A 27,269-nucleotide genomic window follows, 5' to 3' on the forward strand; every position below is an offset into this window, starting at 1 on the left:
GGCTCTGATATTAGATTAGCAGGGGAGGCTAGCATTTCAGCTAACCAAATCACAGGAGGGCTAATGACACTGAGAGGTGAGGGTCAGCTTGACCTTTGACCTATGACCTCTATCTGTGCTGCTGTGGACACTTCACAAGGACACTGCTTCATTTTAAACCTCCAAAAAATTTACTAAAAAAAACTTACATGGCACAGAACTGACACCAAAAAGAAACTACAACAGTCATCCATATTTAAATTGTTGCTGTAAACTGGGAAGGATCAGCTGTAAATGGCTGCAAGGCTTCTCATCTTAGAGGAGACAAAGGACCTGCCAGTACTTTGTGTGTGCGTGTGTGTGTGTGTGTCAGTGGGTGAGTGAGAGGTGTTGTGTCCAGCAGGCACCTTTGACCTCCCTGGGGCCAACCCCTCCATCAGAGGCAGAGACGAGATCGTCCCTTAATCTTCTCTCAGGAGTAAAATCATTTCTGTTCAACATGGATCTGGAGCAGTTTCAATACAGCTGCAGGGATTTTTCATTTATCTATTTGACTTAAATTTAACAGGAATACTTCCACTGAGCTACAAAATCCCTTGCCCACCCAGCAGCATATCATAGCATTACTTCTTTGACCTTTTTTCATAAATTATTGATACAGATAACAATGTGGATTGCTGTGGGACACCATTTTGACATTCAAAAGAGTAGAAGACAAACTATCTACCTCGACAGATTGCGTTCTAACCTGCACAGGAAGCTATCAAACCACTGCAAAGTTTTCAGCAAAACATAAACCATTGTCAATTTACTACTACTTTATACAGCCACTGTGCATCATGGGTTTGTATTGCTGCAATAATTCAGCTTTGTGTGTGTGTGTGTGTGTGTGTGTGTGTGTGTGTGTGTGTGTGTGTGTGTGTGTGTGTGTGTGTGTGTGTGTGTGTGTGTGTGTAAGGGGGGCTTGTCTGAGAGTCAGGGCTGTGGATCCTAATGACCTCCCTGGACACTGCTACTGTCATAATTACTTCACACACACAGGTTCACGTGCCTGAGCTTGTGTGTGTGTGTCATCTCTGATCTGTGAGGTTTTGCAGCTGTGGCACAGAGCAACAACTGTTGTCACCTGCACATCTGTAACTCTGTTCATTTGTGTGTGTGTGTGTGTGTGTGTGTGTGTGTGTGTGTGTGTGTGTGTGTGTGTGTGTCTGTGTGTGTGTGTAACAGGGGAGACAGTGGACTGAGGTGATGAGTCTATCACCGTGGTAACAGCCTGAGGCCAAGTGGTTCTGTTGCTGTCCACTTCTGTCCTTTCCTTTGTCTCTTCTCTGATCTCCTTCCTTTTTTCTCCCCTCTTCCCTCCTCTCCTCTGTTCCAGTCTTTTATCTCTCAATGTCTATTTTTATTCTCATCCTTTCTTTTCCCTCTTTCTTCCCCTTCTTTTACCTTCTCCTTTCCACCTTACTCATTACCATGGGGAGAAAAAAATGACAAGATCCAATAAGCATAATCTGTTCTGCACTTTAAGTGTCACTACAATCTGCAAAACTGTTCTGATTCTGGGTTAATTCTCTTTTCCAAAAAGAAATTAAAAGTTCAAAAGCAAATTCAGCTGTTGAATGTTTTCAAAAGTGCTTTGACACCACTGCAAACATCTCTCCTGCAGAACTGTGTGCACCACATTATCAGAGAGCAGGAACAGTGAGAGGAAACGTAATAATCTTCAACACAAGAGTCATTGAACTTTCCAGCATCTGCTTCAAACCCACATAAGAACCTGTTCTGATGTGAAGTGAAGCCACCTGAGAGGTCCTTGACTTCAGAAAGTTAAATGTGTGTTTAGGTTAGCAGAAAAACACATGCTTCGATGCTGCTTCACCAGCTGATCTCCACTGCACAGACTCTGAAAGACTTCACCAGTGCAGTGCTCTATCACCCAACGCAGGAGGTGTTTTGGCTCTAGGTTGCATTAATTTCCTATCCTTTTATTAATTTATTAAACCTTTATTTTACCAATAGATAAAAAATCTCAGTTTCAAGAGTTTCCTGGCCAAAACAGCTGCCACGAGCAGGGTTTCAGATGTACACAAAAGCTGTCATACAACATAATACAATATAAGTAGTTCATAACATGCACACAAAAATCTGAGCAGCAGTTATTTACCAGATTAGCCAGGATTAAGGATTAAGAATAAATCGAAGCATTTGCATCCAGATGTGCCTGCCTCCAAGTCTTTCAACCGTCATCCTCATGTTTATCCCCTGAGCAAAGATAACTGAACAAAGATAAAGAGTGCAGAGGCACCGTTTTAAGACACATGCCTTGTACACAAAGGCTATAATCATTGTCACAGCTTGTGTGACTCCTGGTCTCGACCCCTCGCTGCATGTTTCCTCCTATTCTATACTTTCTCTTCCTTTTTTCAGTTTATCCAATAAAGGTAATAAAAAAAGACCAAAATCATAACTTCAAATGAATGAAGTTCATATTTTTTGACAACCGTACTCATCATTTTACATAAAGTTAGTATTCTGTTAAAAGAGGGGGTATTGTGCTTTAAATTGTCCCTCTGGTCCTCTTGTAGTAGCTTTATATGATTTACAGCTAAAAATGATTCCTTTTTGCCTCACACTGGTGTTTCATAATAGCTGCTGTCTCTTTAAGGCTCCCTGTTCCACAAAGTGGTCCCGTCCCTCTGATTGGCCAGTCCTCTGGAGGCCTGTCATGGGCAGAGCTTAGGGCAGAGCTTCGGGCAGAGCTTGGTGTGCCCCAACGTGTCATAAACCAGTTAGAAAGTTCTTATGTGATAATCTCCTCAGTTACTTTGTACTCGTATTTTAAATATATGACCCCTCTCTTTTAGTGTGATACAAATATGTATCATGTCTACATTCTAAGAATAAGAAACATGAACTGTAATATTTTTCCCTAACTAAATTGTAGAAGGTTTTTAATGTGCTTTCTTAAACTATTGGTTGTATTAGGAAGTGTTGCATGTAAAATTTAAGAATGCCTTTGTCCCTTAATGCAGTAAGTTCCATATTATCATACTGTATGTACTGCACTTATGAAACCATGGTTCAGCGTTATGTACTGACACCATAAAACAGTGACACAAAGAGTATGAGCAGAGAAGTTTGAAAACTTGAGTTTTTTTTCCCTCCACAGCAAAGAAGACTCAGACAGTCTTCTACTAACAGATTTAATACCACTGAGACTGAATGGGAAGAAAAAATACAGGGCTGTCAATAGGAGAAAAATGAGATGAGAGGAATGATAAATGGTCAGACACATCTGTGACATTGACCGGTCTGAGAGGAGGATAGAGGGAGGAGGATGGAGAAAGACTGTAAGAGCATGTTTGAGTCTCTAGTCTGTTTTTGTGATGATTTTTAATAAAATCTTTTGATGTCTTGTTTATAGAATAAAATTAAATAATGAAATATATATAATATTACATAGTGAAATCATCATAGAGTTGTATTTTGTCCAGGATTCAACAGAAATCTGCTTCAAATAAGTATCAGTGTGTGTGAGTTAGCAGAGCCAGGTACCTGTGTGTGAGTCTGTCACGGTTAAACTTTCAGGTAAAGGTGACAAAAGATAAATGGACTGGAAAAGTGTGTGGTTGATGTTTATCCCATCTGTGCTGCAGGTGTCAGTCATTTTCTGAGAAGTGTTTCTCACCTTTACTGTGTGTGTCTGAGTGTGAGGCAGAAGGAAAGTGTGCATGTGTGTACATACACTAAACACTGAACTGCTTTTAACACCACATGGGCCAAAGAATACTGGCTTTACGGCCAGTGAACCAAGCTGCATAGCAGATGGATATCATGCTCTTAAATCCATGGCTGTTTAAGTTTTGGGGTAAAATTTCAAATGAAATAAATAACAAATTAATGAATGATTCATCTGCTGTAACGTAACACAAAACTAGTCCCTACCTGCCGTGATGTCGTCATCTGTGACGTCCATTTCTTCCACAGGAGCTGTTGTTTCTACAGGCTGAGCCTCTGGAGGAGGCGGGGCTGGAGTGGATGGCTCTGTGGTCGTCCCAGCTGAGGTGCGAGAAAATGAAACGGAAAGTTCATGTTAAACATCATCGTTTTGATATTTAAAGGGCAGAACACAAAAGAATGTGAAGATATTGAAATTCATCAAAAACATAATTTATAAAAGTTTTTAACAATTATACAGATTTTTTGACAGACTTGAACCCAATAAAACCAATGTCTGACTTGGATCCTCATTAACAGGCTGAGTGTCCTGGTTAAGAAGCTAATGAAGGTTTATATGGCATTCCTGTTATCTGGAGACTTACTATCGCACACACTCATGTACACACACACAAATACACACATACACAGCTCCCTCTATATTAAGTGTTTTCATTTAGCCTTTATCTCTCCGTTGCCAATTAAAAGAGGCTTTTCATTAACAGCCGGGTTAATGAATGGTGCTCTGCTAATGAATGGAGCGACTAAAGGTAATAGAGCCTGCACCGGTTGGCTAATCTGTGGAAAAACAGACTAATGGATTAATTCCAAACATAAATACACACACACACACACACACACACACACACACACACACACACACACACACACACACACACACACACACACACACACACACACACACACACACACAACAAACTATCATCTGGATGCCCGCACCCCCAAAAAATAAATAAATAAATAAAACAAAAAAAAACAAAGCAATCATCTCTCACGGGTTCATAAGTTTAATGTGAATGCACCAAAAAATGCAATCACACCATGTGTAATTATATTGATTAAACCAGGTTAACACTGTGCTTCAAGTTCCAATTAACACACAGACACACACAGCTGACACACACTGCTGACAGGTCAACATAATGATCATGGAAAGCTTTATATCACACTCACACACACACACACACACACACACACACACACACACACACACACACACACACACACACACACACACACACACACACACGAAGGCCATTACACAGGCAGGCTGTTGATTATCTGTCGCAAACATTAAAGTGATAAAAACTTAATTGAACTTAATTAAAACATAATTGATGCTTCGCTGTGATTGGACAAGAAGATGTTTCCACCCCAACAGAGCCTCCCCACTCTATGTATCTCTCTCTCCGTCTCATTATTTAAATTCAGTTTGAAAGCTTTATTGGAATGGGGTACACTTACATGTTGCCAAAGCAAAAGTGTTGTCAAAAAAAGGAACAATGCTGTTCAATGCATAAAAAGTAGACAGGTCATATTTTAAGACAGATTATTATTATTGTTTTTAAATGGCCGGCAGGTGTTATTTTGTGCAAAGAGGGCTCTACAACCTGTTTTACTACATTTTCTATGTTAAATACTTATGGCTTCTGCACATGACAGTAGAACTGTCTACTATAATAAACCTATTCTGCATTTGCTGTGTAAAACAACTCACTTTCCTTTCTTTTTCAAGCACACTCACATACACACACATACGCACACATACACACTCATACACACTGGGCCTATAACTCAGCTGTCCTCGATGAGGAGAATGAGAAAGAGTGAGCTGCAGGAGCTGAGGGTAAAAAAGAAAAGGGGGAGGTGGAGGAAGGGTGGATGACAGGGAGGAGGAGGAGGAGGAGGGGGCGTGCTGCCCTGCTCCAAGGTCAAGCTTGTCATGTCAGCCATGACACATAGCTCCCAGCATGCCTTGTTAACCTTCCAGGATCTGGTGCTCCTCTTCTCTGTTCTGCTCTCTCAGACTGGTCTGGTTAAAACACACACTCCTATTTCTTTGATCCACAGAAGGCTTTATCTCCTCTTATTTATCTTCTTCGTGGTTGAAAGTGAAAGTTTTTAGTGTGAAATACTTTACACTTAGTATGATTGAGTATGTAACAGACTACCTGTAAAGTAGGGATGGGAGAAAAAATCGTTATACAACATATTGGGATTTCTTGTTTGGCAATATCAAAATGAGGATTTTTTTTGTCAAAAAAATCTTTTTTTTTTTCAAATTCAAACTCTTCATTTCATTCTGTTTATAAACTGGATTGGCAAAAGTCACTTTTCTCCAGCAGAGGGTAAAATATATCTCTCTGACTCACATGATGTGCATTTTAAAGTAAAATATGGCTCTTGATATAGTCTGTAGACATAATCATCATCATTTAACTTTTTCACGTGGTCTGGGGTTAAAAAGCAAACAGAAAATTACAAAAATCGTAAATATCAAAGAACCACAATATAAATCTAATCTGCAGCCCAAAAGTCATAATAGAATTGAATCGCAAGAATAGCATGTCGTCCCAGCCCCACTGTAAAGCACCTTTTACTTCCTTACTTTATTTCTCCTCACACAGGAAATTCTCCAGTGTAAAACACCCTTATTCTAGCATGGGGATTAGTATTAAAGAAGTTACTCCAATTTCTCATTTGAACTACTTTTTTGGGTTTGGTTCCCTTATTTTTTGGAAGTTGCACTTAGCACAAAGCCTGGTGCATCAACATCCCACAGAAGCTACAGTAAGAGTAAGAACACTGGGTTTAAGCAGCCTGGCATGCAGCATAAGAGGTACAGGTCTCATTTCCTGCTGCTGACACCTTCATCAAACGGGTAATTTGTCGTCCTCTCCTTCTCTCTCTAGCTCTAGAGTGGGTGGTGTTTAAAGGGGGACACCTGTATTTATCCATCAGCTTTAAGTGCTGAGGAAATGTCACTCTCTGTCACAGCATGGGGCTCACCACACACACACACACACACACGCACACGCACACGCACACACACACACACACACACACACACACACACACACACACACACACACACACACACACACACACACACACACACAAAGAGTGGCTGTGGCTTTTCAGGTCTCCTGGAGGTGTATAAAAGGCTTCAGCACAAAGAAAACAGGGAGAGCTGAAATTGTAAACCTGCAATTTCAGGAAAAAAGAAAGATGGAGAAAGAAACAAACACTATGACAACAACCAGTCCTTCTTAACATACAAGCACAGCATTTTGGAAATCTTTTTGAAAACACAATTATAATATAAGCGTGTGTGTCCATAAGTAAAATATGAATTTAACATTAAGATGGGGTTAGCCTACAGCTCTATATTTAGATCAAACGTGGTTACAGCAAGCCTCCTCTGTTGCTTTTTTTGTTTAAAGTTTCCAAAACAAACTGAGACACATCTGAATCTCAATAAAACAGATGTTTAAAGCTGGGAGATATCAAAAAGCTGCAGTATAGTACCAGGCAGAGGAGGCCTGGGGAAGTGAATCAAGCAATGGGCAGCAGGAGGGACAGAGAGGGGCTCCACACACTCTCACATTCACACACACTTGATTAAACAGAATCCCCTGTATTGTTCGTCCTCACACGCATGAACACACACAGTTTTAAGGGTCAAATTGTGACTGTGTGTGTAAAGCAGCTGTTTCTTTGATCACTGGACAGCAGTCACAATTTCCTCTCTCTTTCTCACCCCATTGGTCCATCATCCACCTTAATCGCCCTAAACTCATAAACCTGCTGCTGATGAAGACACGCCTCTTCTTTTGTTGTGCGACTACTTCTTCATCGCCTCTTTTCATCCTCTGAACTCATCTTAAGCCCCAGTTCAAAAAACTTTCTTGGAAAAGAAACAGACCCACATAGTTTGGCAACCTTCTCTGATTCTGGTCTAATTTTGGAGACAAGCTGTCAGAATTTCCACTCTCTGCACCATGTGCTCTTAACTCTAGAGCCTATATCTATCCAACATCTAGATGATGAGCTGACAGGAAGAAGTCCCTTCTTAGTAGTCTATTGTGAAGTTGATTCATAACTTGTGAGACACACATCTCATTACTAGCAAAAACACTCCCATTCCTGTCCAGTTTAAAGGCCCAGACTGTATAATATATAAGCATTGTTTCACATGCACTGACATCACCCATTTGTTTCTGATACCACGTTTTGAAGCCCATTGTCGGCAGGGGCCATACTAGAAGTGTTGAACTCAAAGTAGCCTGTAAGTTAAGTCAGCTGTTTCCTTACACAGCTTAGCTTTCAAGTTTAATAAATTTCAAAATAAGTTATAAAACAATAACCTCAATCTTACTCAGGTGGAAAGGAGCTTCCCTTCCCACACACTCCCAGTAGTTACAGGACGTTATGTCTTGTCTAAAGCCAGAGAAGATGTAGGTCAGAACAAAAGTTCTACATAAGTTCTATATATATAGGCAACACTGTTGATACATCTAAAGATCACCCTGGATATTTCTGGATATGTTCTTGTGCTTTTGCAGCCAGTACAAAGCAAGCTTTAAAAGATTTGCAGTTATAAGCTTTTCTGCATAGGTTTCACTTATTTTGAAGATAAGTTTCAGCTTGGTGGAAAGATGTGGCTGTTAGAACCAGTGTTTGAGAGTGATAGTTTTTTAAAGAGCTCTTTCCTGCCTCAAATGAGTACACAAAGACTCATTTAGACATCTGAATAAAGCCAGTATTTTTCATGCAATCTCTTACACATGCTTTGTAATTTACAAGTTAACAAGTTTTAGCTCTTAATGTAAGCACATAAGTTGGGGGAAGCCCTCTGTGACTCAGAGTTAAGAGTATATTTGAGACTTGAACTGTTGAGTTTACAGCCTTCTCTGCTGCTGCTTCAGAAGTGCTCCATGTGCAATGGCAGCTTACAAAAATAAAAAAGTACACCAACTAAGTACTAGTTGATTTAATTTGTTTGACCAGGGAAGTTTCTGAAGACACAAAACAAACACAATAACATGAACAAATAACCAGAGTTCTTAGTTATATTTATAGCATTTGTTTAAGGCAATCTATTTTTCTCAGTAAAACCTTTGACCCACCTCTAACTCTAACTCTCCTACTCTCCCCCATGACCAGCAGTTTTTATGTGCTGGTAAAGAGAAGGTTTAGGAGAATTTAGAGACCAAAACACAGGGTCAGACTCCAGAAAAGGCTGTCTCACCTTGTTTTCTTCAAAGGAAGAAAAACTGTTTGAGCTCAAAATGTGTAAAAATTATATATTTGGTGTGTTTACAGCTTCAGGTTGAAAGGACTTCCCTGGAGGATTCAGCACATTCCCTGACTTTCCTGTGATATTCCAGGATTTCCAGGACTAGCAGGAGTCATCTTACTGTCTGTTCCAGACCTGCTGTGCAGCGCACAGATCAAATTCAGTGACCCTTTAACCTCGCTCTATCTCCCTCTCTGTCTCTGTTCCCTCCCCCCTCCATCCTCCATCCTTCCCCGTCCCCTGAGGTCACCAGCCCATCACTCCCCCACAAACCTCCCCCTCTGCCTGCGGTACTGCTGTGGTAACACAACACTGATCGGTGCCCGTTTCCATGGCAACTGTTCCCCTGAGAAACCCCCCGCATCCTCAGCAACCACAGGGCAACTCCCGAGTACAAACTCGCACAGACATACAAACACACACTGGCATACACACACATAGAGAGACAGCATTTTTGAGGGCGGTTTCTAGTAAAAGGAGGTGGAGATTCATCTTCCCATCAGCAGGTCTAACTATAGACAGAAAGACATAGAGATGGACCTACAGAATACAAACAGAAAGAAGAGAGACAGAAGGAAAAAATGGGCTAAGAAGAAGATAGGGGATGTAAGGTTAGATATAGCTCAGATTTGTAAAGAAAACAGCTGTTTTCCTTCTTAAAGTAATAAACAGACCACTATACATAGTGTATATGGGGCTTAAACCTACATAGCTGGCTTGTTAATTTCCTGAGCTCAGATTCACAAAGCTTCTCATACCCCTTTTCCAACAGTACTCTTTAGGTGCGAGTTCCAGACCTGACTTGACACTGTTTTTTTTGTGTTTCCACTGAAGTCCTCTCATAGAGTTCCCAACTCAGCCTAAAAAATTCCCAGCAAGGAATCTTAGCTTGAGAGTGATTCAGGAAGTTTCTTGGAGCAAATTTGAGCAAAACGGGGACAGAAACTTTTAGTGAGGAGGTGTGGTTTACCCCATTGCTAGATATGATCCAGTCTTCTAAAAGCTCTGATTGATTGGTACAAAAAAGGGAAAAAGATAAAAAAGTGTGCCTAAGTGATGGGTAGACAATACTTCGATTTTGATATTAATAATATCAAAATTGCAATTCTTCATTGAATTCTTTATTTCAGAATTTTATCCTTTTATTCTTTATGTTTTCAAAAACTAGACTGGAAAAAAGTTACCACTTTTCTCCAGCAGGGGGTAAAATGTTAGTGTCTGACTCACATGATGTACATTTTATGGGAAAAAAAAGCTCCTTCAAGGAATTCTAATATTTTTCTATTTTTCCAATATAAACTTGAAGTACTTAAAACTAACTGCTGATGTGCCAGAATAGCTAAAAAGGTAGAATTTGTCAAGTACTTACGAGAGCTAACAGTGTCCACATACTGAGGAAGGTAGGGGGCCCACATATCTATAGTGTCCTTGCGTCCTGATTGGCCAATCCTTCTTAGCTCGGCCAGTAGGAGAGCTTGTGCTGCTTCCCGTACCTAAAAAAGAGCAGACAGTAGTGTTATGATCCGGACTTTTCAGATATTTCTGTAATCTATAATAGAGGGTCTTCATTGGAGTGAAATTTTAGGTTTTGCTTGGAGCGTCATTCAGTGCAGATATTACTTTACCTCTAGACAACGGTCCTGCCATCTCCTTGCCAGCATCTCCAGCAGAGGAGGTCTGAACTTGTCAAGGCCAAGGAGGTCAGGGAGCATGACACAGTGCATGGCAGCCAGCTGGCTCCAACCTAAACACACACACACACATACACACACGCACACACATATATGTCAGAAATGACTGCAAGTGGCTACTGCTAAATTCACAAAACACTTTCACTGCTGTCATATGAAAACTTGTAGTCATTTTATGATCTACAAAATGAAACCACAGACAGAGCAAAGAATGAGTAGATAATGTAGCTCTTTACAGACTTACAAGTCATTTAAAAAAAAATCTTTAATCTAACCTGTAGAAGTCAAAAGATAAACATGCTATTAGGATTCATCCTCTTTGACCTTATATCAACAATCTATTACATCTGAACCTACTGCTACAATGTTCCTGCTAACCACACCTAGATAAACATTGTAGAACTGCTACGGCTACCACCTTTGCTGCAGCTACTTAAAGTAAATGTTGGCGATCCAGGCAACTAGCTCTACGCCTTTTTTCTTCTGGCTCTTTTGGCCACTTGATTTTGAATATTACCTCTGCTGCATTTTCTTTTTTTTGCTGCATTACCAGTCTAAAGGGTATTAAATTTACAGTTGAATAGTATTTCTGGGACCAAAGAAGTTTCATGGGTGCATCCCTGGCTGCTAAAAGAAAGTATCCACACCAACCACTAACTAACCTTGCATTATCCCTTACTTTCAGTTGCTACTTCCGCTGACAAGTACTTTGCTTAATTAGCATTACTTAATTGTTGTAAAAGTCAACAATAGCTACGGCTTCTTCTATTGCCTCCAACAGTAAACTACTGCTACCTCTTCTGTCACTTTTACAGTTTCTGCTAACCTCTTTGCTGCCGTTATCAGCCGTTACTTGTTTGTGTCGTCATTTAAGTTGCTTTGTCAGGTTTTCATTTGCCAACAGTGAATTTTTCCCAATCCTTTCATGCCCACACATACCTGTTCACCTTTCATACTTATACAGTCCTCACACACTTATAACAATACAGGATGATCTCATTGGTTATTTGCAGTCTTGGTTAGAGCAAAGATTTTATTCCTGCCAACCAGAGCCTGTTTGATGGCATTTAACAGGACAACAACAGATATACAGCACTGTCAGGTGGATCAACAACAGCCTCATTATGATACCTTGGCATAATGAACTCAATGGTGTTTCATTTTTAACAACAACACTGTAGTATGTTGAAAAAGAAAATACCAAAAGAAGGTAGGTCAGCTAATGTATTTAACTTGAACTGGTGCTACTTACCCAAACATAACATTCAAATGAGCTAGCATCAGTTTAACTGGGCTTACATCTGGCTAACCTAACCTCATTTAATATCAAACACAGGAAAAATATACACCAGCTTTAACATGGGCATGAAAAAATACTGCCTGAAATGCTTGTTTGTTCGAACGCAACATAAACCACAGTTCTTATTCACATATATTGGTTCAATATATGGTTATCAGATAGATGTATGCATGTATGAAATGCACTTGAATGGAAATTTTAGGTAGGAAAGAAATTTCTTATAAATTTCTTCTCCAAGGGCACCATGTAAACTTACCTCTGCCATTGAAATACACAGGAGAAACTAAAACCATCATTACAAACATACTGCATTCAAGAGTAATCAACAGTAGAGGTTGACGGATTTCATGTCTGAATCAAACAATCCAGTCAAGTGTTTAGCATCTGTCTTACACCATAGCAGCCCAAATTGCTCCAGTATTGGAAAAAAAAACGAAAAAACAATCAGTCAACCTCTAGTATAGGAATATTTGTAACACTGTCTTGCAGAAACTTTCGACATTTTAGAAATAAAATCTCAATATTTTTGATTAAATTTTCTTGTATGGGTCATGTATTAGACATCGTATCACAGACCATGAGTCATCATTTTTGCCAGCCAAGTTACAGCTGTCAGACAGTATGTATTTTAAACACCTAGTTGTTCTCCAGAGTTGTTCTCTTGGCTCTAAACAGACATCCCAGCAGGTAGTATGACTAAAACTTGAAAGAATGCAGAAGTGGAGGGACATCAAATTTCAGTGTCATTCCACAATATACTTGTAATGCATACACATTTCACTTGTAACTATTTGACTTCAAACTTCAAAAGTTGGATTAAACATTAAAAAAAAAACATCACTTGGGTCGGAATTAATGCATTTCCGTAAATGTCTGTTTCATACAGCTATGGAACTATGGAAAGAAATTCACATGTTCCTCAATAAAAATAACTTGTTTAAATTTAAGGTGTATTTCTGCACAATAAAAATCTGAAACATGTATTTTGATGTAGCAAAAAAAAAAATCTTCTTGCCATGGTGCTACTTTCCCCAGAGTAATGAAATACAACACTTTATCAATCACAAGTTTAAACTTTTTACTCATTTCTGAATCAGCATCACATCTAAACTTACTGCACATTTTCACTACTGTAAATGTTTGGGGCATTACATTTAGAATATTTGGCAAATTAATTTAAAATTCAGAATTTTGACATTCCACATTCAGTTGTCATCAGCAGACAACAGCTGGTTATAGTGCAGAATGGATACTTTTCTTTCAATTCATGCATGAATTTTAGTCAGAGAGTAGTGAAACTTATCATTTAGGTGACTGTGTGAATTCATCAATACTCATGTTTCTGCAGGGCAGTGTATTGTTTTTTTTTATTATTATTTTGGGGGAAGGGGGTCTTAATATACTTGCCACAAGTTCAGTTTACCAACTAAAAGTAGTTGTAAATAATACAATCTCATCTGCAAAGTAATGAGCCTCAGTGTGCATGCTTGCTTTTACCATCAAAACTGATCTAGTAACCTGAAAAACTTGTCATACTTTCTGTGGATTGGAAACTGAAGATGAACAGCTTCAAAGGCACTTTCGATTATCACAGTTACCATAAAGCACATTCAGTGTTTGAGTACAGGGGGCAACAAGACTGCAGTTAAAAGTAAAAATCCTGTTGAAAAAGTAAAAAGGAATTTGGGATAGATGTTTGAAAAAGAAAACATTATTTGGGCCTTTGTGTGTCACCTAAGATTCTCGATTGTTAAGCTACAAGGTTTTTACTTTTGTTCACTTCCAGTATACATGCAATGAGCAGTACAAGAAAATCAATTTACATTCAGTTTGTTTTCTTGATTGTTAATAAAAAAAGCTCCTTCTCAAGTTCATGAGCTGCAAGTGAAATAGAGGAAAAACAGTTCAGGTTTTACCAACCAGGTTTACTTTTTAAATTTTCTATTTCTTTTTTTTGGTCAGTTAAGATTTTTTCAAAGGGTTTATTAATTTCCCCCAGTGACACACTCCCCATTCCATCAGGTAATGTAGCAAGCATGCAAACAGAGAGCACAGAGAGACCAAAACATCAGGACACAAGGACATTTTGACAGACGGACAAGTAGACTGAGACAGAACAGACACGGCAGGACTGCACAATACTGCCAACAACTGGAACAAGACAAAGACCGGCAGAGAGGCTGTGGTCAGTGCACTCTCAAACACATCAGATACTAACATCAGGAAGTCTTTTTGGTTTCCATGTAGTGCTCCATCTAATCAAAAGTTGCAAGTCACACCAAGAAAATTTGCTCGAGGATATTAAAAGAAAATGATACTAAAATTCCACACAGATTTTTTTTTCTTTTTTTCAATTTGCCAAAAAAATGGTTGAAAATAAACAAAACATTCAGAGCTATCACTGAAAATTCCCTGAAGTTTCAGACAGCTTTCCGAATAGTTTACTGAAAAACTTCACTAAAACATCCTGAAAAACTCCCCAAAAAATCTTCCATTCCAGTATTTTGACAAGAAAAATGCAGGCATGCCAGTTTCAGCAACCTCTTGCAATTTTTACTTAATAATTTAATTTGCTGCACAACGGCTTAAATACTACATTGATACTTTCAAAAATTCATACATTTCTCAAATAACAATCCCGAAAAGGTCGTGACATTTTCTTTTATTCACATTGAAAAGTCCTTAATAATTTGAAGTTCTCCCATATTTTGGTCCCCCATATTCTTATTAGAACTAGAATGCTAAATAACATTATTCATTTGTGATTGGTTTAGATTGTTGCTCTTGACTTGTTCTCAAAGAAAACATACTTTACTAGTTAATTGGGGACCGCACTACTTCTTTTGAATAAGCTTTTGTATTTTTACATTTACAAATGTTTACAGTTTTGTTGTACCCAATGTTTTGCAGTATTTTGATGTTAGAGACAGGTTTGAGTGTGGACTGAACTCAGCTTTGACAGACAGGCAAATAAACAGACAGCACTGTAGACCAAAACAAAAGGACAAAGACGCTGCAAAAACTTGATCGAGACACCTGTGATGAAAACCTAGCACTAGCTGCTGGAAGAACAAGACTGATGCAAGATGTAAGATTTTGAAGAAAATAAATAGGAAAAAAACTGCGAGAGAGAATTTCTGATAGAGTGAAGAGAGAATAAGTAAAGAGTTATGATAGGACAGAGATAGAAAAACAGGAAAAAAAAGGATGGAGAGTGAAAATTAAAAAATGAAGATGGAAAAAGAAACAAACTAAAGTAAGAAGATCTATGTAGCAGAAGATCTCTACGGAAGAATGGCATGGCCGCAAGACTTTCCCTAAGTGGTGCCCATCAGTTCAGTCTGTACCTTCATTGACTGAGGGGATGTTATGAGAAGCAGGGCCGGGGCTTGGGGAGCCAGGGGCCCCCTGAGGAATGCCCCTAGGGGCCCCCGGAGCCCCAGCAGTGGTAGCAGAAGTGGCAGCTACAGCAGCTTGTAAAGAAAGAGAAGGAGAGAAAGAGCCAGGAAGGAAAGAACAGGTTAGGGAAGCATTAGTAATTATATTATCGCAAATGTAGAGAGGACACAAGTAGTCAGGGGGCAAGAAAGAAGAATTTGTGGTTACATTATACAAAGACAAACATAACACAAGTACAAAAGAGGACAAGAAGGAGGCCATGTGATGAAAGTCAAAATTTAACAGGAATAGATTTCATGTTGGGTTAATAGCAAATCAGTTTTGGTTTAATGGAATGGATTTTCTGTAATCTAGCCAAATTCAACCACTCTCCAACACATCACCACAACTAGAAAAGTAATCGGTTTAAGCAGTACGTATCTGTACCCACTTCTTCTACTACTCTAATAACCTGCTGGGGTTTACTAAGAGTCCAATACTGTCAGCTTTATCTGCCAATATTAAGCTAGTGCAGGTCATTTGTGAACATCTATAAAACTGTCACACAGTTCTATAGCAGTCAGTAATTGCAGCTTATATTGGCAACATTCCCAATAGTGAAATAACCTTACCACAATGCTAACAGAATCTGCTGTTTAAAGGGGGGAACAGGTATTGGCTGCACCATAAAAGCTATCCTACATGTGATCTCTCCTCTGGTGCAGTAGTTAACAACAAACAACAGGTGCTGCAAATGAAAGGCAAGCACACAGAACAAAGGGCAAATATGAGTCTTTGTTGCAAAACGTTTTTTTTTAATTAATTAAAAACAGACAAAAAAAACAAAATATCCATCCTGGACTTTCCTCTGTGCAGTCACAAGACATACCTCGCTATTCGCAAAAGAACATCCAAGGTGGACTGAATTTTTTTAGCTGTTTTGTCTTTGTGTTCTTACTGTATTCAACAAGAATTTTTGCAACTAAGACTCACACATTTGTCATTTGTCCTCTGTGAGCGAGTCTCTCCTTTGCTGCACCAAGAAATTCAAGTGCAACACGATAATTCAAATGGCATACTGTTTACTCATGTAGTTTTTGTAAGAACTGTAAAATTTTCTTAAAATACACAATTTGATGGTTTGCAAATCATTTAAGCCTGATAGTTAATAGAGGATAATGCAATAATGCCAGCATACCTGACAGTATAGGATACATTACTGCAAATGGTATAGGGAGCTTAGACATCTGTGAATGCTTTTATAATACTAAGATTTTTATCCGGACAATTACTTTTCCAGGGTAGACCTTACATATTTCACCAAGCCAATGCCAAACCACATTCTGCTTGTGTGGCAAAAGCTTAGCTCATGGCTAACAAACTATTGTTGAAAGAAGAAATGATGCAGCGTAACGTGTTGCTGGCTAAAAACGTAATTTTCATTCAACAATCCCATTGGACAGTTTTTTCTCAGCATTTGACATTTTGTAATTCAAATATTTAACTTACATACAGGGCTTCAATGATTTGCAAACCATAAAATTCTGTTTTTTTTCTCTTTTTAAACCAGAATCCAACTTTTGGGAGAACTGGTGTAATCATGAAATATTTAGCAAGTGTTGGTTATACAAACAATTCAACTCATAACCAGGATTCAGATTTAGCCTGTGCTGACTTTTAAATATCCTGAAAGCAAAGAGAAGGACAATAACCAGGGAAAAGTGACAAGATATACAAGACAGATATCAAACCCACATATAATACATTGAAATCAACTGATTGTTGGGCGATGAGGACCAACTTCCACCAGACCAACTAAATCAGGAAACAGTGGTTTCAGAAAGTGGCACTAGCATTTCAAAGAAGGATTAAGATCACAGTCTGGATAGTGAAATTGTATTTGTCTGTTTCTTTCTTCTTGACATTGAATTTTTGATTTGGTCTTCCTTTATGCTAGCGCCAGAATACTGAACCTTTAACTGTGGAGGAAAAAACATCTATTTTGAGATTTAAAAACTTGACAATTAACATTTAAAGAAAGAAAGCCCAGCTTTTGTCATAGAGTTGAAGACAAATCGTTAACATACAAAACAGAGAATAATAAATTACATTCATTTGAACTTTTTAAAAACAGTTATAAACAGTAAGCATCCTCACTGTTCACACAGAAGAAGCTGTCACAGAGAAAACATGTAGCACAGACAAAACAGAGAAAACACTACAACGGTAGGTCGGAAAGAAAGAAAGAGACAGAGAGAGAAAGAAGAAAGAAGTGTGAAATTACAAAATCGAGAGTGAATTGCACAAAGTGAGAGAAATATTGAAGAGTGTATGTGTGAGAGAGAACAGGCAGCAGACTGAAGCCATGCAGTGAACAACCTCGTGATGATGAATAAGAGAGAGAAGAAAGACAGAGAGAGGTGATGGTTGAGGGCAGTCAACAACAGACTGCCAGCTTTATGTAGAAAAAAAATCATCAATGGAAACCTGCTGTATGAGGAGGTTACATATCATTCGCATCTTATATACGTTTCAAAATGAGCAAACAGCTCTTGGCTTGTTATTTTGGTTTAAAAAATTGCATTAATTTCCAATTTCCAATAAAAATTTGAAAGATTCAGATCCTAAAAAAATGTTAAACAGAGGAGTTAAAAATATATTATTTCAAATAAAAATTTGAAAGATTCAGATCCTAAAAAAATGTTAAACAGAGGAGTTAAAAATATATTATCAAGTCAGTTTATGAACAGGGTCTTAAAAAATGTTTTCTTCAATTCTGCTTTGAATGCAAAATCTTTAAATGTTCAAGTAGAGTTTGTTAATGAAAATTGCTATGATAATAGTCAAAAACAAACTTGTCGACTGTATGTGAAGCACACTCATTCTGTGTCTTCTAGTACTTGAATCATTCCAAGGATCTGCCTTGGTCTGGGTAAGTTTCAAGCTCAAATGTTTTAACCCTTAAGGTAAAAAAAAACAATGACCTGAAACAAGTCAAAACAGTAAATTTTTAATACATTTTCCTTTTACTTAATGGTTTTTAGCTGTATTGTATGACAACTTTGAAATAGTTAAAGATGCATCTTTTGTAAGATCTGAGCCTCCTCTTTAAAACCATAGTAACAAAGAGGCCAACCTTGGTAAGTAAATATTGAACAGGATAAAATTGACTTGTAATGGTGTTCCGTGATTGTGTTCAGAAAGAAAACATCTTAAAATAAGCTGCATAAGAAAATCAAAATAAGACAATGAAAAAAAATTCTTCAGTTCTGGAAGTGACATCATAAAACAACCTGATATGCAGATGATACTTTATTTTTCATAATCTGTCTTAATAATCACTGTTTAAAATAAGACACTGTACTTAAACTACAATTTGGCATGTTTAGCAAGACTGTTATTGTATTATTTAAAAAACCATCAAATATGGTTAAGTTCGAAGTACAATAGTGTTTTTTAACATGTCATGGGCATCCTGAAAAGCTTCCAAATGTTGCAATCTTAACTTGGATGTTGGCATAAATTTTACTTTCAGGTTAAAATATCAACACTGAATTTCAAATAGCATAATCTCAAAAAGAAATTTTTTTTTTTTACTATTTGGGTAGTAAATGTGTTTCTTTCCAAGATTTTAAACCCTTCTGTACATTTTTTCCCTTTAATTGTGAAGAAAATAATGAATAAGATGAAAGAAGTAAGACCTATAGACTTCACTTTTGTCCCCATTTGACTGCAGGGGGTCTGGTAGTATATGTATTAATTGATGTTGGTGAGAGGAAAAAGGAACAGAGAAAAGTAAAGGTTGTTTAGGTCTCTGAAAGCCATTATTACTGCGAACACAATCATAAAAAAGTGACTGCAAGATGTTTGAGGTGTGTTAAATAGTGAGCAGACACCTTGCTCTCTCTGCTAATCTCACTGTAAATGCTGAAGTGTATTAAAGGGGCCTCCTCATTTATTTCCATGTGAAAAGAGAGTGTGAGCAGGGTTAACTGCACGCTCTTTCACAAAGCCTCTGACACACACACACACACACACACACACACACACACACACACACACACACACACACACACACACACACCCACATGTGCAGGGCAGGTTAAAGAAGCTGGCTGAGCAGAGGTCATGGCCGAGCGTTCCCCCTGAATGGCGGTGAATAGGCGTGTGGCGTGAATAAGTCCACACGCTTGTCACGCTTGGCCTCCATTAAGGCGTGACAATAGCACTGAAACCCCGCCTACCCCTAACACCCAAGGGTGCCTCCCATAGCATATGTGTGTGTGTGTGTGTGTGTGTGTGTGTGTGTGTGTGTGTGTGTGTGTGTGTGTGTGTGTGTGTGTGTGTTTGTACTTTTTGTTGTAGAGTGGTAGGTAGCTGTGTGAGTGCGTGTTAGGCAGATGGTGACGGCTGGTTAAAATCTCCCCTACAGTGAGCCGGCACAGATTTCTCTCAGCAAAGAAAGACTCAACACTTCTATTTTCTGTCCACTTTGACTGCGCAGACACTCATTTTTACTTTGTTTACCTTTTTTGTGTTGCTCAAGTTTAAGTTTGGTTGTGCATTGTAGTTAGCATCAAAGTTTTAGAGCCTACAAATTGAACGTGTTTTCCATATCTTACAAAGCCTGTCAAGCCCACAATGGCTACACAAAGGGACCACACCAAGACAGCAAGATGATGATTTGTCTTGAGTATTCTGGAGATGTCTCACTGTCCTGATGTCCAAAGAAAACTCATAAAGAGGAAGGTCAACAGTTACCATTCTAAATGCAGAACTTGGGAGAACAGGTTCATTTGGTAAAATTTTCGTTATTAGGTGACTGATATCCATCCTCAGCAGTTATCTGCAAGACATCCCTAACCTCCTCCTTACCTATGACTAGGCTCAGGGGCTGTTAACATGACAATGGTTTTAGGATGAAGCACAAAAGTATTTGCAGAGCAGTTGGCCTCTCGTTTACATGGACACAGCGTTTAAGGTGACCTAAAACAGAAACTTTTGAAAACGACCTTGAGAGTGGAATTTTTCTGAAAAGTTGCAGAAAGCAGGAACACTGATGTCACACTCTATTTAGACCATGCAAATACAACAGTACCACAGTACTACAGTGCTGTTGTAACAATCATCGCGGCCTACTGTGTTGTGCTTGTGCTGCTGAATCTGCTGACTGTCTTTCTTCAAAATGTGTATCTGTTGTTACACTTCGGATTATTAGCATTCAATAAACGCCGGGTGATCAGCCCAACTGTACTTTGGTGAAGATCGACCAAAAAGCCACTTTTGGACAAGACAAATCTCTCAGGCATGAGAGCATCATCCAAATTGGTAAGGCATTTTGTAGACTCTTAAATGAGATTTTAGGAAACAGCTGACCAAATACTGGTTTGAAAGCTCTGGATTTTATCTTGAGAGACTCCTCACAGTGCCGTGGTGTTTATAGTGATACCACCCTCCCTGATCTGCAGAGCAGGTGGCTGCCCACTATTTAAAATTGTATGTCTAATTTGTTCAGATTAAAATGTTGAATTATGTGTCAAAGTAACAAACTTTATAGCACATCGAATCATCCTGTAGAGCTATTTGATTAGTTTTGCAGCATATTACTGCATTTCTTTTTCAATGGGCGATAAGCGTAATTCCAAAAACTACAGAGGCCACTGTTGGCTGGTTGGCTGATTTCCCGCTTCAGTTCAATTGCAATTATTGATGTCCTGATTCAACTACCAATTGATTATCAACGATTCCCAATAAGCTATTATTGTTTTTCATTTGACAGTGACCCAAAATTATTGCATCGTTGAAAAAAAACAGTCAGTGGCTGAATTACATGTCTTATGTCGAGAAACAACTCAAAACATGTTCAGTGCACTTGTTAATTAAGATTTTTTTTTTCTTTTACTTGAAACACATGTCTCAACTTGCAAACAAGTGTCCACATTTGGATCATTTTTCCTGCAGAACAAAAATGCAGCTTTGGAACTGTGTGTGTTCACAGCTGTGTAATGCCTTGAACTTTCATGACAACTGATCTTGAATGGCACAACTTATTGTAGCTTATACACTGTAGAACATAGAAATGAACACATCACAGCATACTGTGGACAATGGAGATAACATTTGTTTGAAGTCCAGAAACAGCGGAGCAGCCTTTTTTCTGTTAATGAACTACGCTGCATGTTGTTTTAGCATGTAATTGGTTTTAAAAATTAAATATGATCGATACTCGTCCATAACATAACTGCAATTAATCAATAATGGATTCTTTTCACCACCCCTATTAGTCAGGTGTAAAAGTTTAATTTGAGATGATGTTTGTGTTTTCAGAAGGAATCTCTGAACTTGAAATAAAATCCATGGTTGTAAAAGTAAGTTTGAATCAGCCTGTCCTGTCTCAAAAAGACCTGAACTCCATAACCCTGCCATGTGAGTACAAATTGAGGTTAAAATGTGTATTTCCAAGAGTAAGCATGTTTCTTTGTTCCCCTAAATCAGCAGCAGGCAGAGCTTTGTGCTCCAGTTGGAGTTCAAACCACTCTGCCCTCGTGTTAAAACAGCAGAACCGCCTTTACAGACCTGCTGACCGGGGAAACAGCAGCAGCTTCCTCCTGTGATATTTCTATTTCTTTTTCTATTACTCTCTGTGGGTTCTAGTGCCGGTGGGCTTTATTATCAAACCCCTGCCTCTCCTCCCTCCCGCCCTCCCCTGCAGGGATCCCAGGGGTTGTGTGAAGCGAGCACCCCCTCCTTTTGTAGTTACCTTGTTTGATCTGGGCCTGTAGCGCCGGGTTGGAGGGCTGAGGGGGGGCAGCCTGCGCCCTGCGAGGAGTCTCCGGGGTTCCTCCTGGTCTGGGAGGCCTGGAGGAGGATCACAAAGAGGAGGCATAAAATATTAAAAGGGGCAGGGAGGAGAGAGAAGGGCCAACACACAAAATCACACACACACAAACGCACACAAACCCGAAACACAAAGTAACACTGTCTCAGAAACCCAAACATACATAGAATCAGAAGTTCACCCCCTTTTTTTAACCTTCCGTCTCTGGAAACCAACCACTTGCATTTTAGTGCAGGTGTGTGTGTTTGTGTTTGTGTTTGTGTGTGTGTGTGTGTGTGTGTGTGTGTGTGTGTGTGTGTGTGTGTGTGTGTGTGTGTGTGTGTGTGTGTGTGCACGAGTTAGCCTGTGTCTTGTCAGGCTCCAGCCTATTGAATTTTGAGTGGAGGACCCAATCCTGGATCTGAACAGACTGGAGGCGTCTAACTTTCAGAGACACACAAACACTTCCAATACAACAATCAATACAGAGATCAATAACCACTGCTGAGTAACTAATCACTGCCAGAGAGCTCTACATTTATTTTTGAAAAGGGTACGTGGATATAAATTGTTATTATTCATGTTAATTGATCATTGGATTATGAAAATACCAAAAGATAAAATTTTAATACAAGGCTGAAACTCAGACTTGGTAACTGATTCGATTTGACACTTTTGGTGCAGACAGGGACACAAATAAATTTCCTTTCTAACTCTAAGAGCTAATACAACTTTTACACAACTTAGATTTCAGATTTCACATAAACATAAATTTTCCACTCAGTGGGTAAGTTCCAGGGACCTATTCCCCAAATTGGAGGTGAACATTTGTGCCAAGGTTGTCACTGAATGAAAAACAAAAACTTTGAATTTTAACTTTTTTAGATGGAGCCTGCTCCTCTGCTGTCTGTATGTCAGAGATTCACAGGGAAAGGCAGCAAAATAGAAAACGCACACTAAGGGACACAATATTCCACTAGATATATACAACTCAGCCAAAATTTTAAGCATAGGATTTAATGACATATCTACTAATTAAACACCCTTTCAGTTTTGTTTTCTAAAGCCCTGTAGGATGCTTTGTGTGTATTTTTTACTGAGAGATGACAAGTTTAAGACCCGGGCAAAATTGCCCTTTGGGTGTCCCTGTCTGGCACACATAGATTAATCAAAAGTAAGAATGAAAATTTCAATAAAGAAGAAAAAAATCCTGCATGCGTTACAGCTGTGCTGCAATTGTTTTGAAAAACTGGTATTTTTTCGTATGGATGAACTTCCCTCATAAGCCCTGCGTGCAAACAGCAACAAGTGATGAAGTTCAACAAAACCTAACACAGATCCTTCATTACTGATGATCACCTCTCGGCTGTCCTTCACAGCCATCTCAGAAATTCAGCTACATTTCAATGAGCTTGTTCAAGCCTAAGAATGACGAGATTTTTCTCACTGCAGAGGTAAACTAAGTGAAAATCATTCAAGTTATTGTTTTTTTGTTGGTGTTGTTTTAGGTATGTAGTTGACATACAGTTCTTCAGTATTTGTGGAGACTAACAAGCTAAAAATATAATGAAACACTAATGCTATCACTGTTTTTGTTTTTACTGTTTATTACTTCTACAGAAGTATTTTTATCCAATTGTAACCATTAAGAATAACAGAATAAGCAAGTCAGCCCCCACCCACCCTCACAGCCTTACACACCTGCTCTCACCGCTTTTCACCCTTACACACTCACAAAAATCAGCCTTCACACAAACACACAAACACCACACAGATTTTTTTGTTAATAGGCATTTTTGGCTCAGGATTTAAGAAACAGCTCAAGGACCCCTCTCCTTCTTATTGTGCATGCACAGCGAGAACATGAACAAAAGTGGTTTTGAGAATCCCCTCTAGAGGAACTTATCCAGACATCCACAAAGAACTTCCAGTGTATGCAGTGACTTGTAAAATGTGAAGTACACGCAGTGAACAATTCAAAGTGCTGAGCAGAATTAAAACAAAATGATACAAAATACCAACAGTACTACAAGTGATACATAAGCATTAAGATATTGAATATATTGAACTCTGTTCAACAATCCACTCCAGAATAATGATACTAGAATTCAGCCTGCTAAAACTCCAATACAATGATATCCCTGAATTGGCAGATCATGGACATTTTTAAATTCTTCAATATTTTCCTACAGCACACCTCAAACTGGAATGTTTTCAAAACCAAGGCATTGTCTACTACTTATATTTTGAGTGATGAGCTCCTTTGAAGAACTAGGCCTGTTGTCACACAACTGTTGACGAGCAAAAGCCAACATGCTTTGTAAAAGACTCGTGGCTGAAGGATTGTCAGGAGGCTTCTGGCTCAAGAGCACTGGACAATGAGTTATCTGCGTTCAGTCCTCTGTAACTATGTTATTCCTTTAAATCTACCTGCTTATAATGATGTGCTTCTGTATCTCAGATGTCCCTGTCTTCACTCATCACAAAGTTGGTATAATTTTTGCAGCCTGAGGTCTTTACAAACATGTACCCCTGTGTCCCAACCACCATACCAAACATGTGTCATGTCCTGTGATGTGGTCTTTTAAATTTGTAGTGTCTCATTATTTTCTGTATTTCTTCTTATTGCCTCATCTTTTCATTGGTACCTATGAAAAATCTAGAAAAAATAACACAAGCACAAAAAAAAGCTATCGTCCTTCACCTTTATGCAAGAGTCTGTTAACAGAGATTAGGAGCCATTTAAAACCTTTTCATGATTTTAGTACAAAACTCCCTCTTTGTATTTTATTTTCTTGCTAGTACAACACAAACTAAAGAGGAGTTTAAAATAGCAGAATAAAAACTAATCATTTAATACACTCTGCAAATTATTTACTTTTGGTCACAAACATTTTTTTCTCTGTGTTTATATGAATTATACTTGCTATCAAAATTCAGCATATGCCTTATCAGTATGACTCATGATGTTATCAGCGAGCTGCTTTGTGCATGTAAAGTGTGTATGCAGGCTGGAAAATGTTGTTAAGGGCTCTTATCTAAATACAATCTAAATCCAACTGAATCCACTTCAAGTTCAGTTTAGTGCTGAATTTAAACAGCAGAAAAATATAATCCCACTACATATTCTTCACCGAGTCTTAATGCAACTACGGTCAGATTTGATGCTCCAAATTAATACAGAGCAGAGCTTAAAAAATATTGTTCTTTTGAATTCTCAGTTGAACTTATTGCATTAAAATGAAACTGTAAGATGCAGACAGGTGATGTATGAATTTTCTGGAATGATAAAAAAAAAATCCATATGGACGAATGTAGATAATGTGTCTTTAAACGTGTCCTTCTGTCCTATCTCCAGTTCATCTTAAATCTGTGCTTACCATATGCTCGGCAAGCTTACTGTGCAAGCTGTGCAAATGGTTGCTATAATTTAAGAGAATAAACATACTCTATCACACACTCTCCATACCAAACAAAGACTACTTTAAGTTTAACCTTAAACACTGAAACACCTGACCAACAGGACATCAACTTGAAATGAACTACAGGAAATTAAGCTGATTCGTCTTCTTTATTCTAGAGTAGTTATTGAGGTTGGTTACAAAAAGAATCAAAAGCCAGACCACAGCAGAAACTTCTCCTTATCACCAAGGGAAGAAGGTCCAGGACTCTCTCCACAAACAAGTTTTCAGTCTTGGTGAAGTTCGTGCTTCTCCGGTTGTCATGATGAAATACTCAAAGAAAACCCTGAAAGAGTTCAGGTGCCCTTCTTTTCAAACTCAGCACACAGCCAGGAAGATTTTCTTCTGTTATTAATGTGGGATGGAAAACATGAAAAAGCCAAAGATGCTAAAATATTCAGAGCTGCTCGTTTGGAGTGCAGACGGCCAGAAAGAGGTCCTTGTTTGAGTTTCATCACAAAGTCTTGGAGCTGCAAAAATCACCTTCTCTGATTTGGACGCTGCACAGAAGGCGAGGATTTGTTTCTGAGGTTGTAAAAAAGTAAGTTTCTGACTCTACGAGTCCACCACCTTTTTCTTTCTGGTGTTCCACAATTTATTAGATCTGGGTCTTGCCAGCTGAGCTGATTAAGCTTCGACAAGTTAAAACAGAACTGTTTGGATGGACGTTTGGTACAGGGTGTTCAAATGTTGATTGAACCTGAAGAAGAGTGTTGAATGAGAGCTTTAAAACAAGTGATGAACCTCAGTGCTCCATGATTTAGCATCAAGATCGTGTGAGCTTTGAGAGGAGGCTTGCATAAAGCCTATTTCCACCAAGTGGTTCAGTTTGGTTTGTCTCAGTACCATACCCATTTTGTGGCGTTTCAACTCACTGATCCTGGGACAGATCCCTAAATAACCAAACCCAATCGTCTCACTTTTTGGTACACTTCTGTTGGGGTGCCAGACATACTGATCTATTGTGCTTTGTTGTAACAAAGAGCCATGTGCCAGTCACAAAGAAGATGAAATACTGGATGTCTTCGATCCTTGCCCTTTGTTTACTTTGTCACAATTTATTTTTCCAACCAAACTGTACTGATGCAAACAGGCATGCTTGGTGAAAACGGGCCATCATGGACCCAGATGAGGCAGAGACCAGCTTGTCATAAACAAAAATAAAATTTAGCAGTATCGGAATGAAATAACATGTAGTGCAGGTTAGATGTATAGGTTAAACTGCACAGAGCTGCAGAACTTAGTGGGTGTTTTTGTGCTGAAATATCATGATAGTGGTTTGCTCCTTAAATCAGAAGGTGAGACAGAGCAGATAATGGGAGCAAATAATGGGCAATCTTTACTGCTCTCAACGGTCACAATCCATTCTTTGTGAATTCCCCTCTGAACCTCTTTCTCCTTCTCTCTTCCTCTCTCTGTCTCTGTCTCGTCTTTGCTTGCCCTACCTTCAGGGTTGATGAAATGATGAAATGTTGTGTTGGTGTTTCAGCAGCAAGACCTTGACCTCTGTGTTAAATCTTTCAGAGCACAATGAGAGCTCTGACAGACTAAACAATCAGCTACACACACACACACACACACACACACACACACACACACACACACA

General features: G+C 38.8%; 1 protein-coding gene across 3 annotated transcripts in view; it reads right to left on the reverse strand.

Moving 5' to 3' along the window:
- The window catches only part of wdr7 (WD repeat domain 7), a 93,727-nt gene that overhangs the window by 40,246 nt on the left and 26,212 nt on the right, over window positions 1-27,269 (reverse strand). For 2 of the 3 annotated variants that reach the window (XM_074689893.1, XM_074689892.1), the window contains exons 19-23: window positions 22,146-22,243; window positions 15,355-15,480; window positions 10,642-10,760; window positions 10,386-10,509; window positions 3,925-4,038 (exon numbers count right to left, since the gene is read on the reverse strand). In XM_074689893.1, the coding sequence (XP_074545994.1) occupies window positions 3,925-4,038; window positions 10,386-10,509; window positions 10,642-10,760; window positions 15,355-15,480; window positions 22,146-22,243 (581 nt within the window). The remainder of the gene's footprint in view (window positions 1-3,924; window positions 4,039-10,385; window positions 10,510-10,641; window positions 10,761-15,354; window positions 15,481-22,145; window positions 22,244-27,269) is intronic. The other variant, XM_074689894.1, reaches the window with a different exon arrangement.

This window comes from Halichoeres trimaculatus, unplaced genomic scaffold (genome assembly GCF_033239565.1).
Source record: "Halichoeres trimaculatus isolate MK-OKI-2021-1 unplaced genomic scaffold, fHalTri1.1 fHalTri1_scaffold_16, whole genome shotgun sequence".
Classification (NCBI taxonomy): Eukaryota; Metazoa; Chordata; class Actinopteri; order Labriformes; family Labridae; genus Halichoeres; species Halichoeres trimaculatus.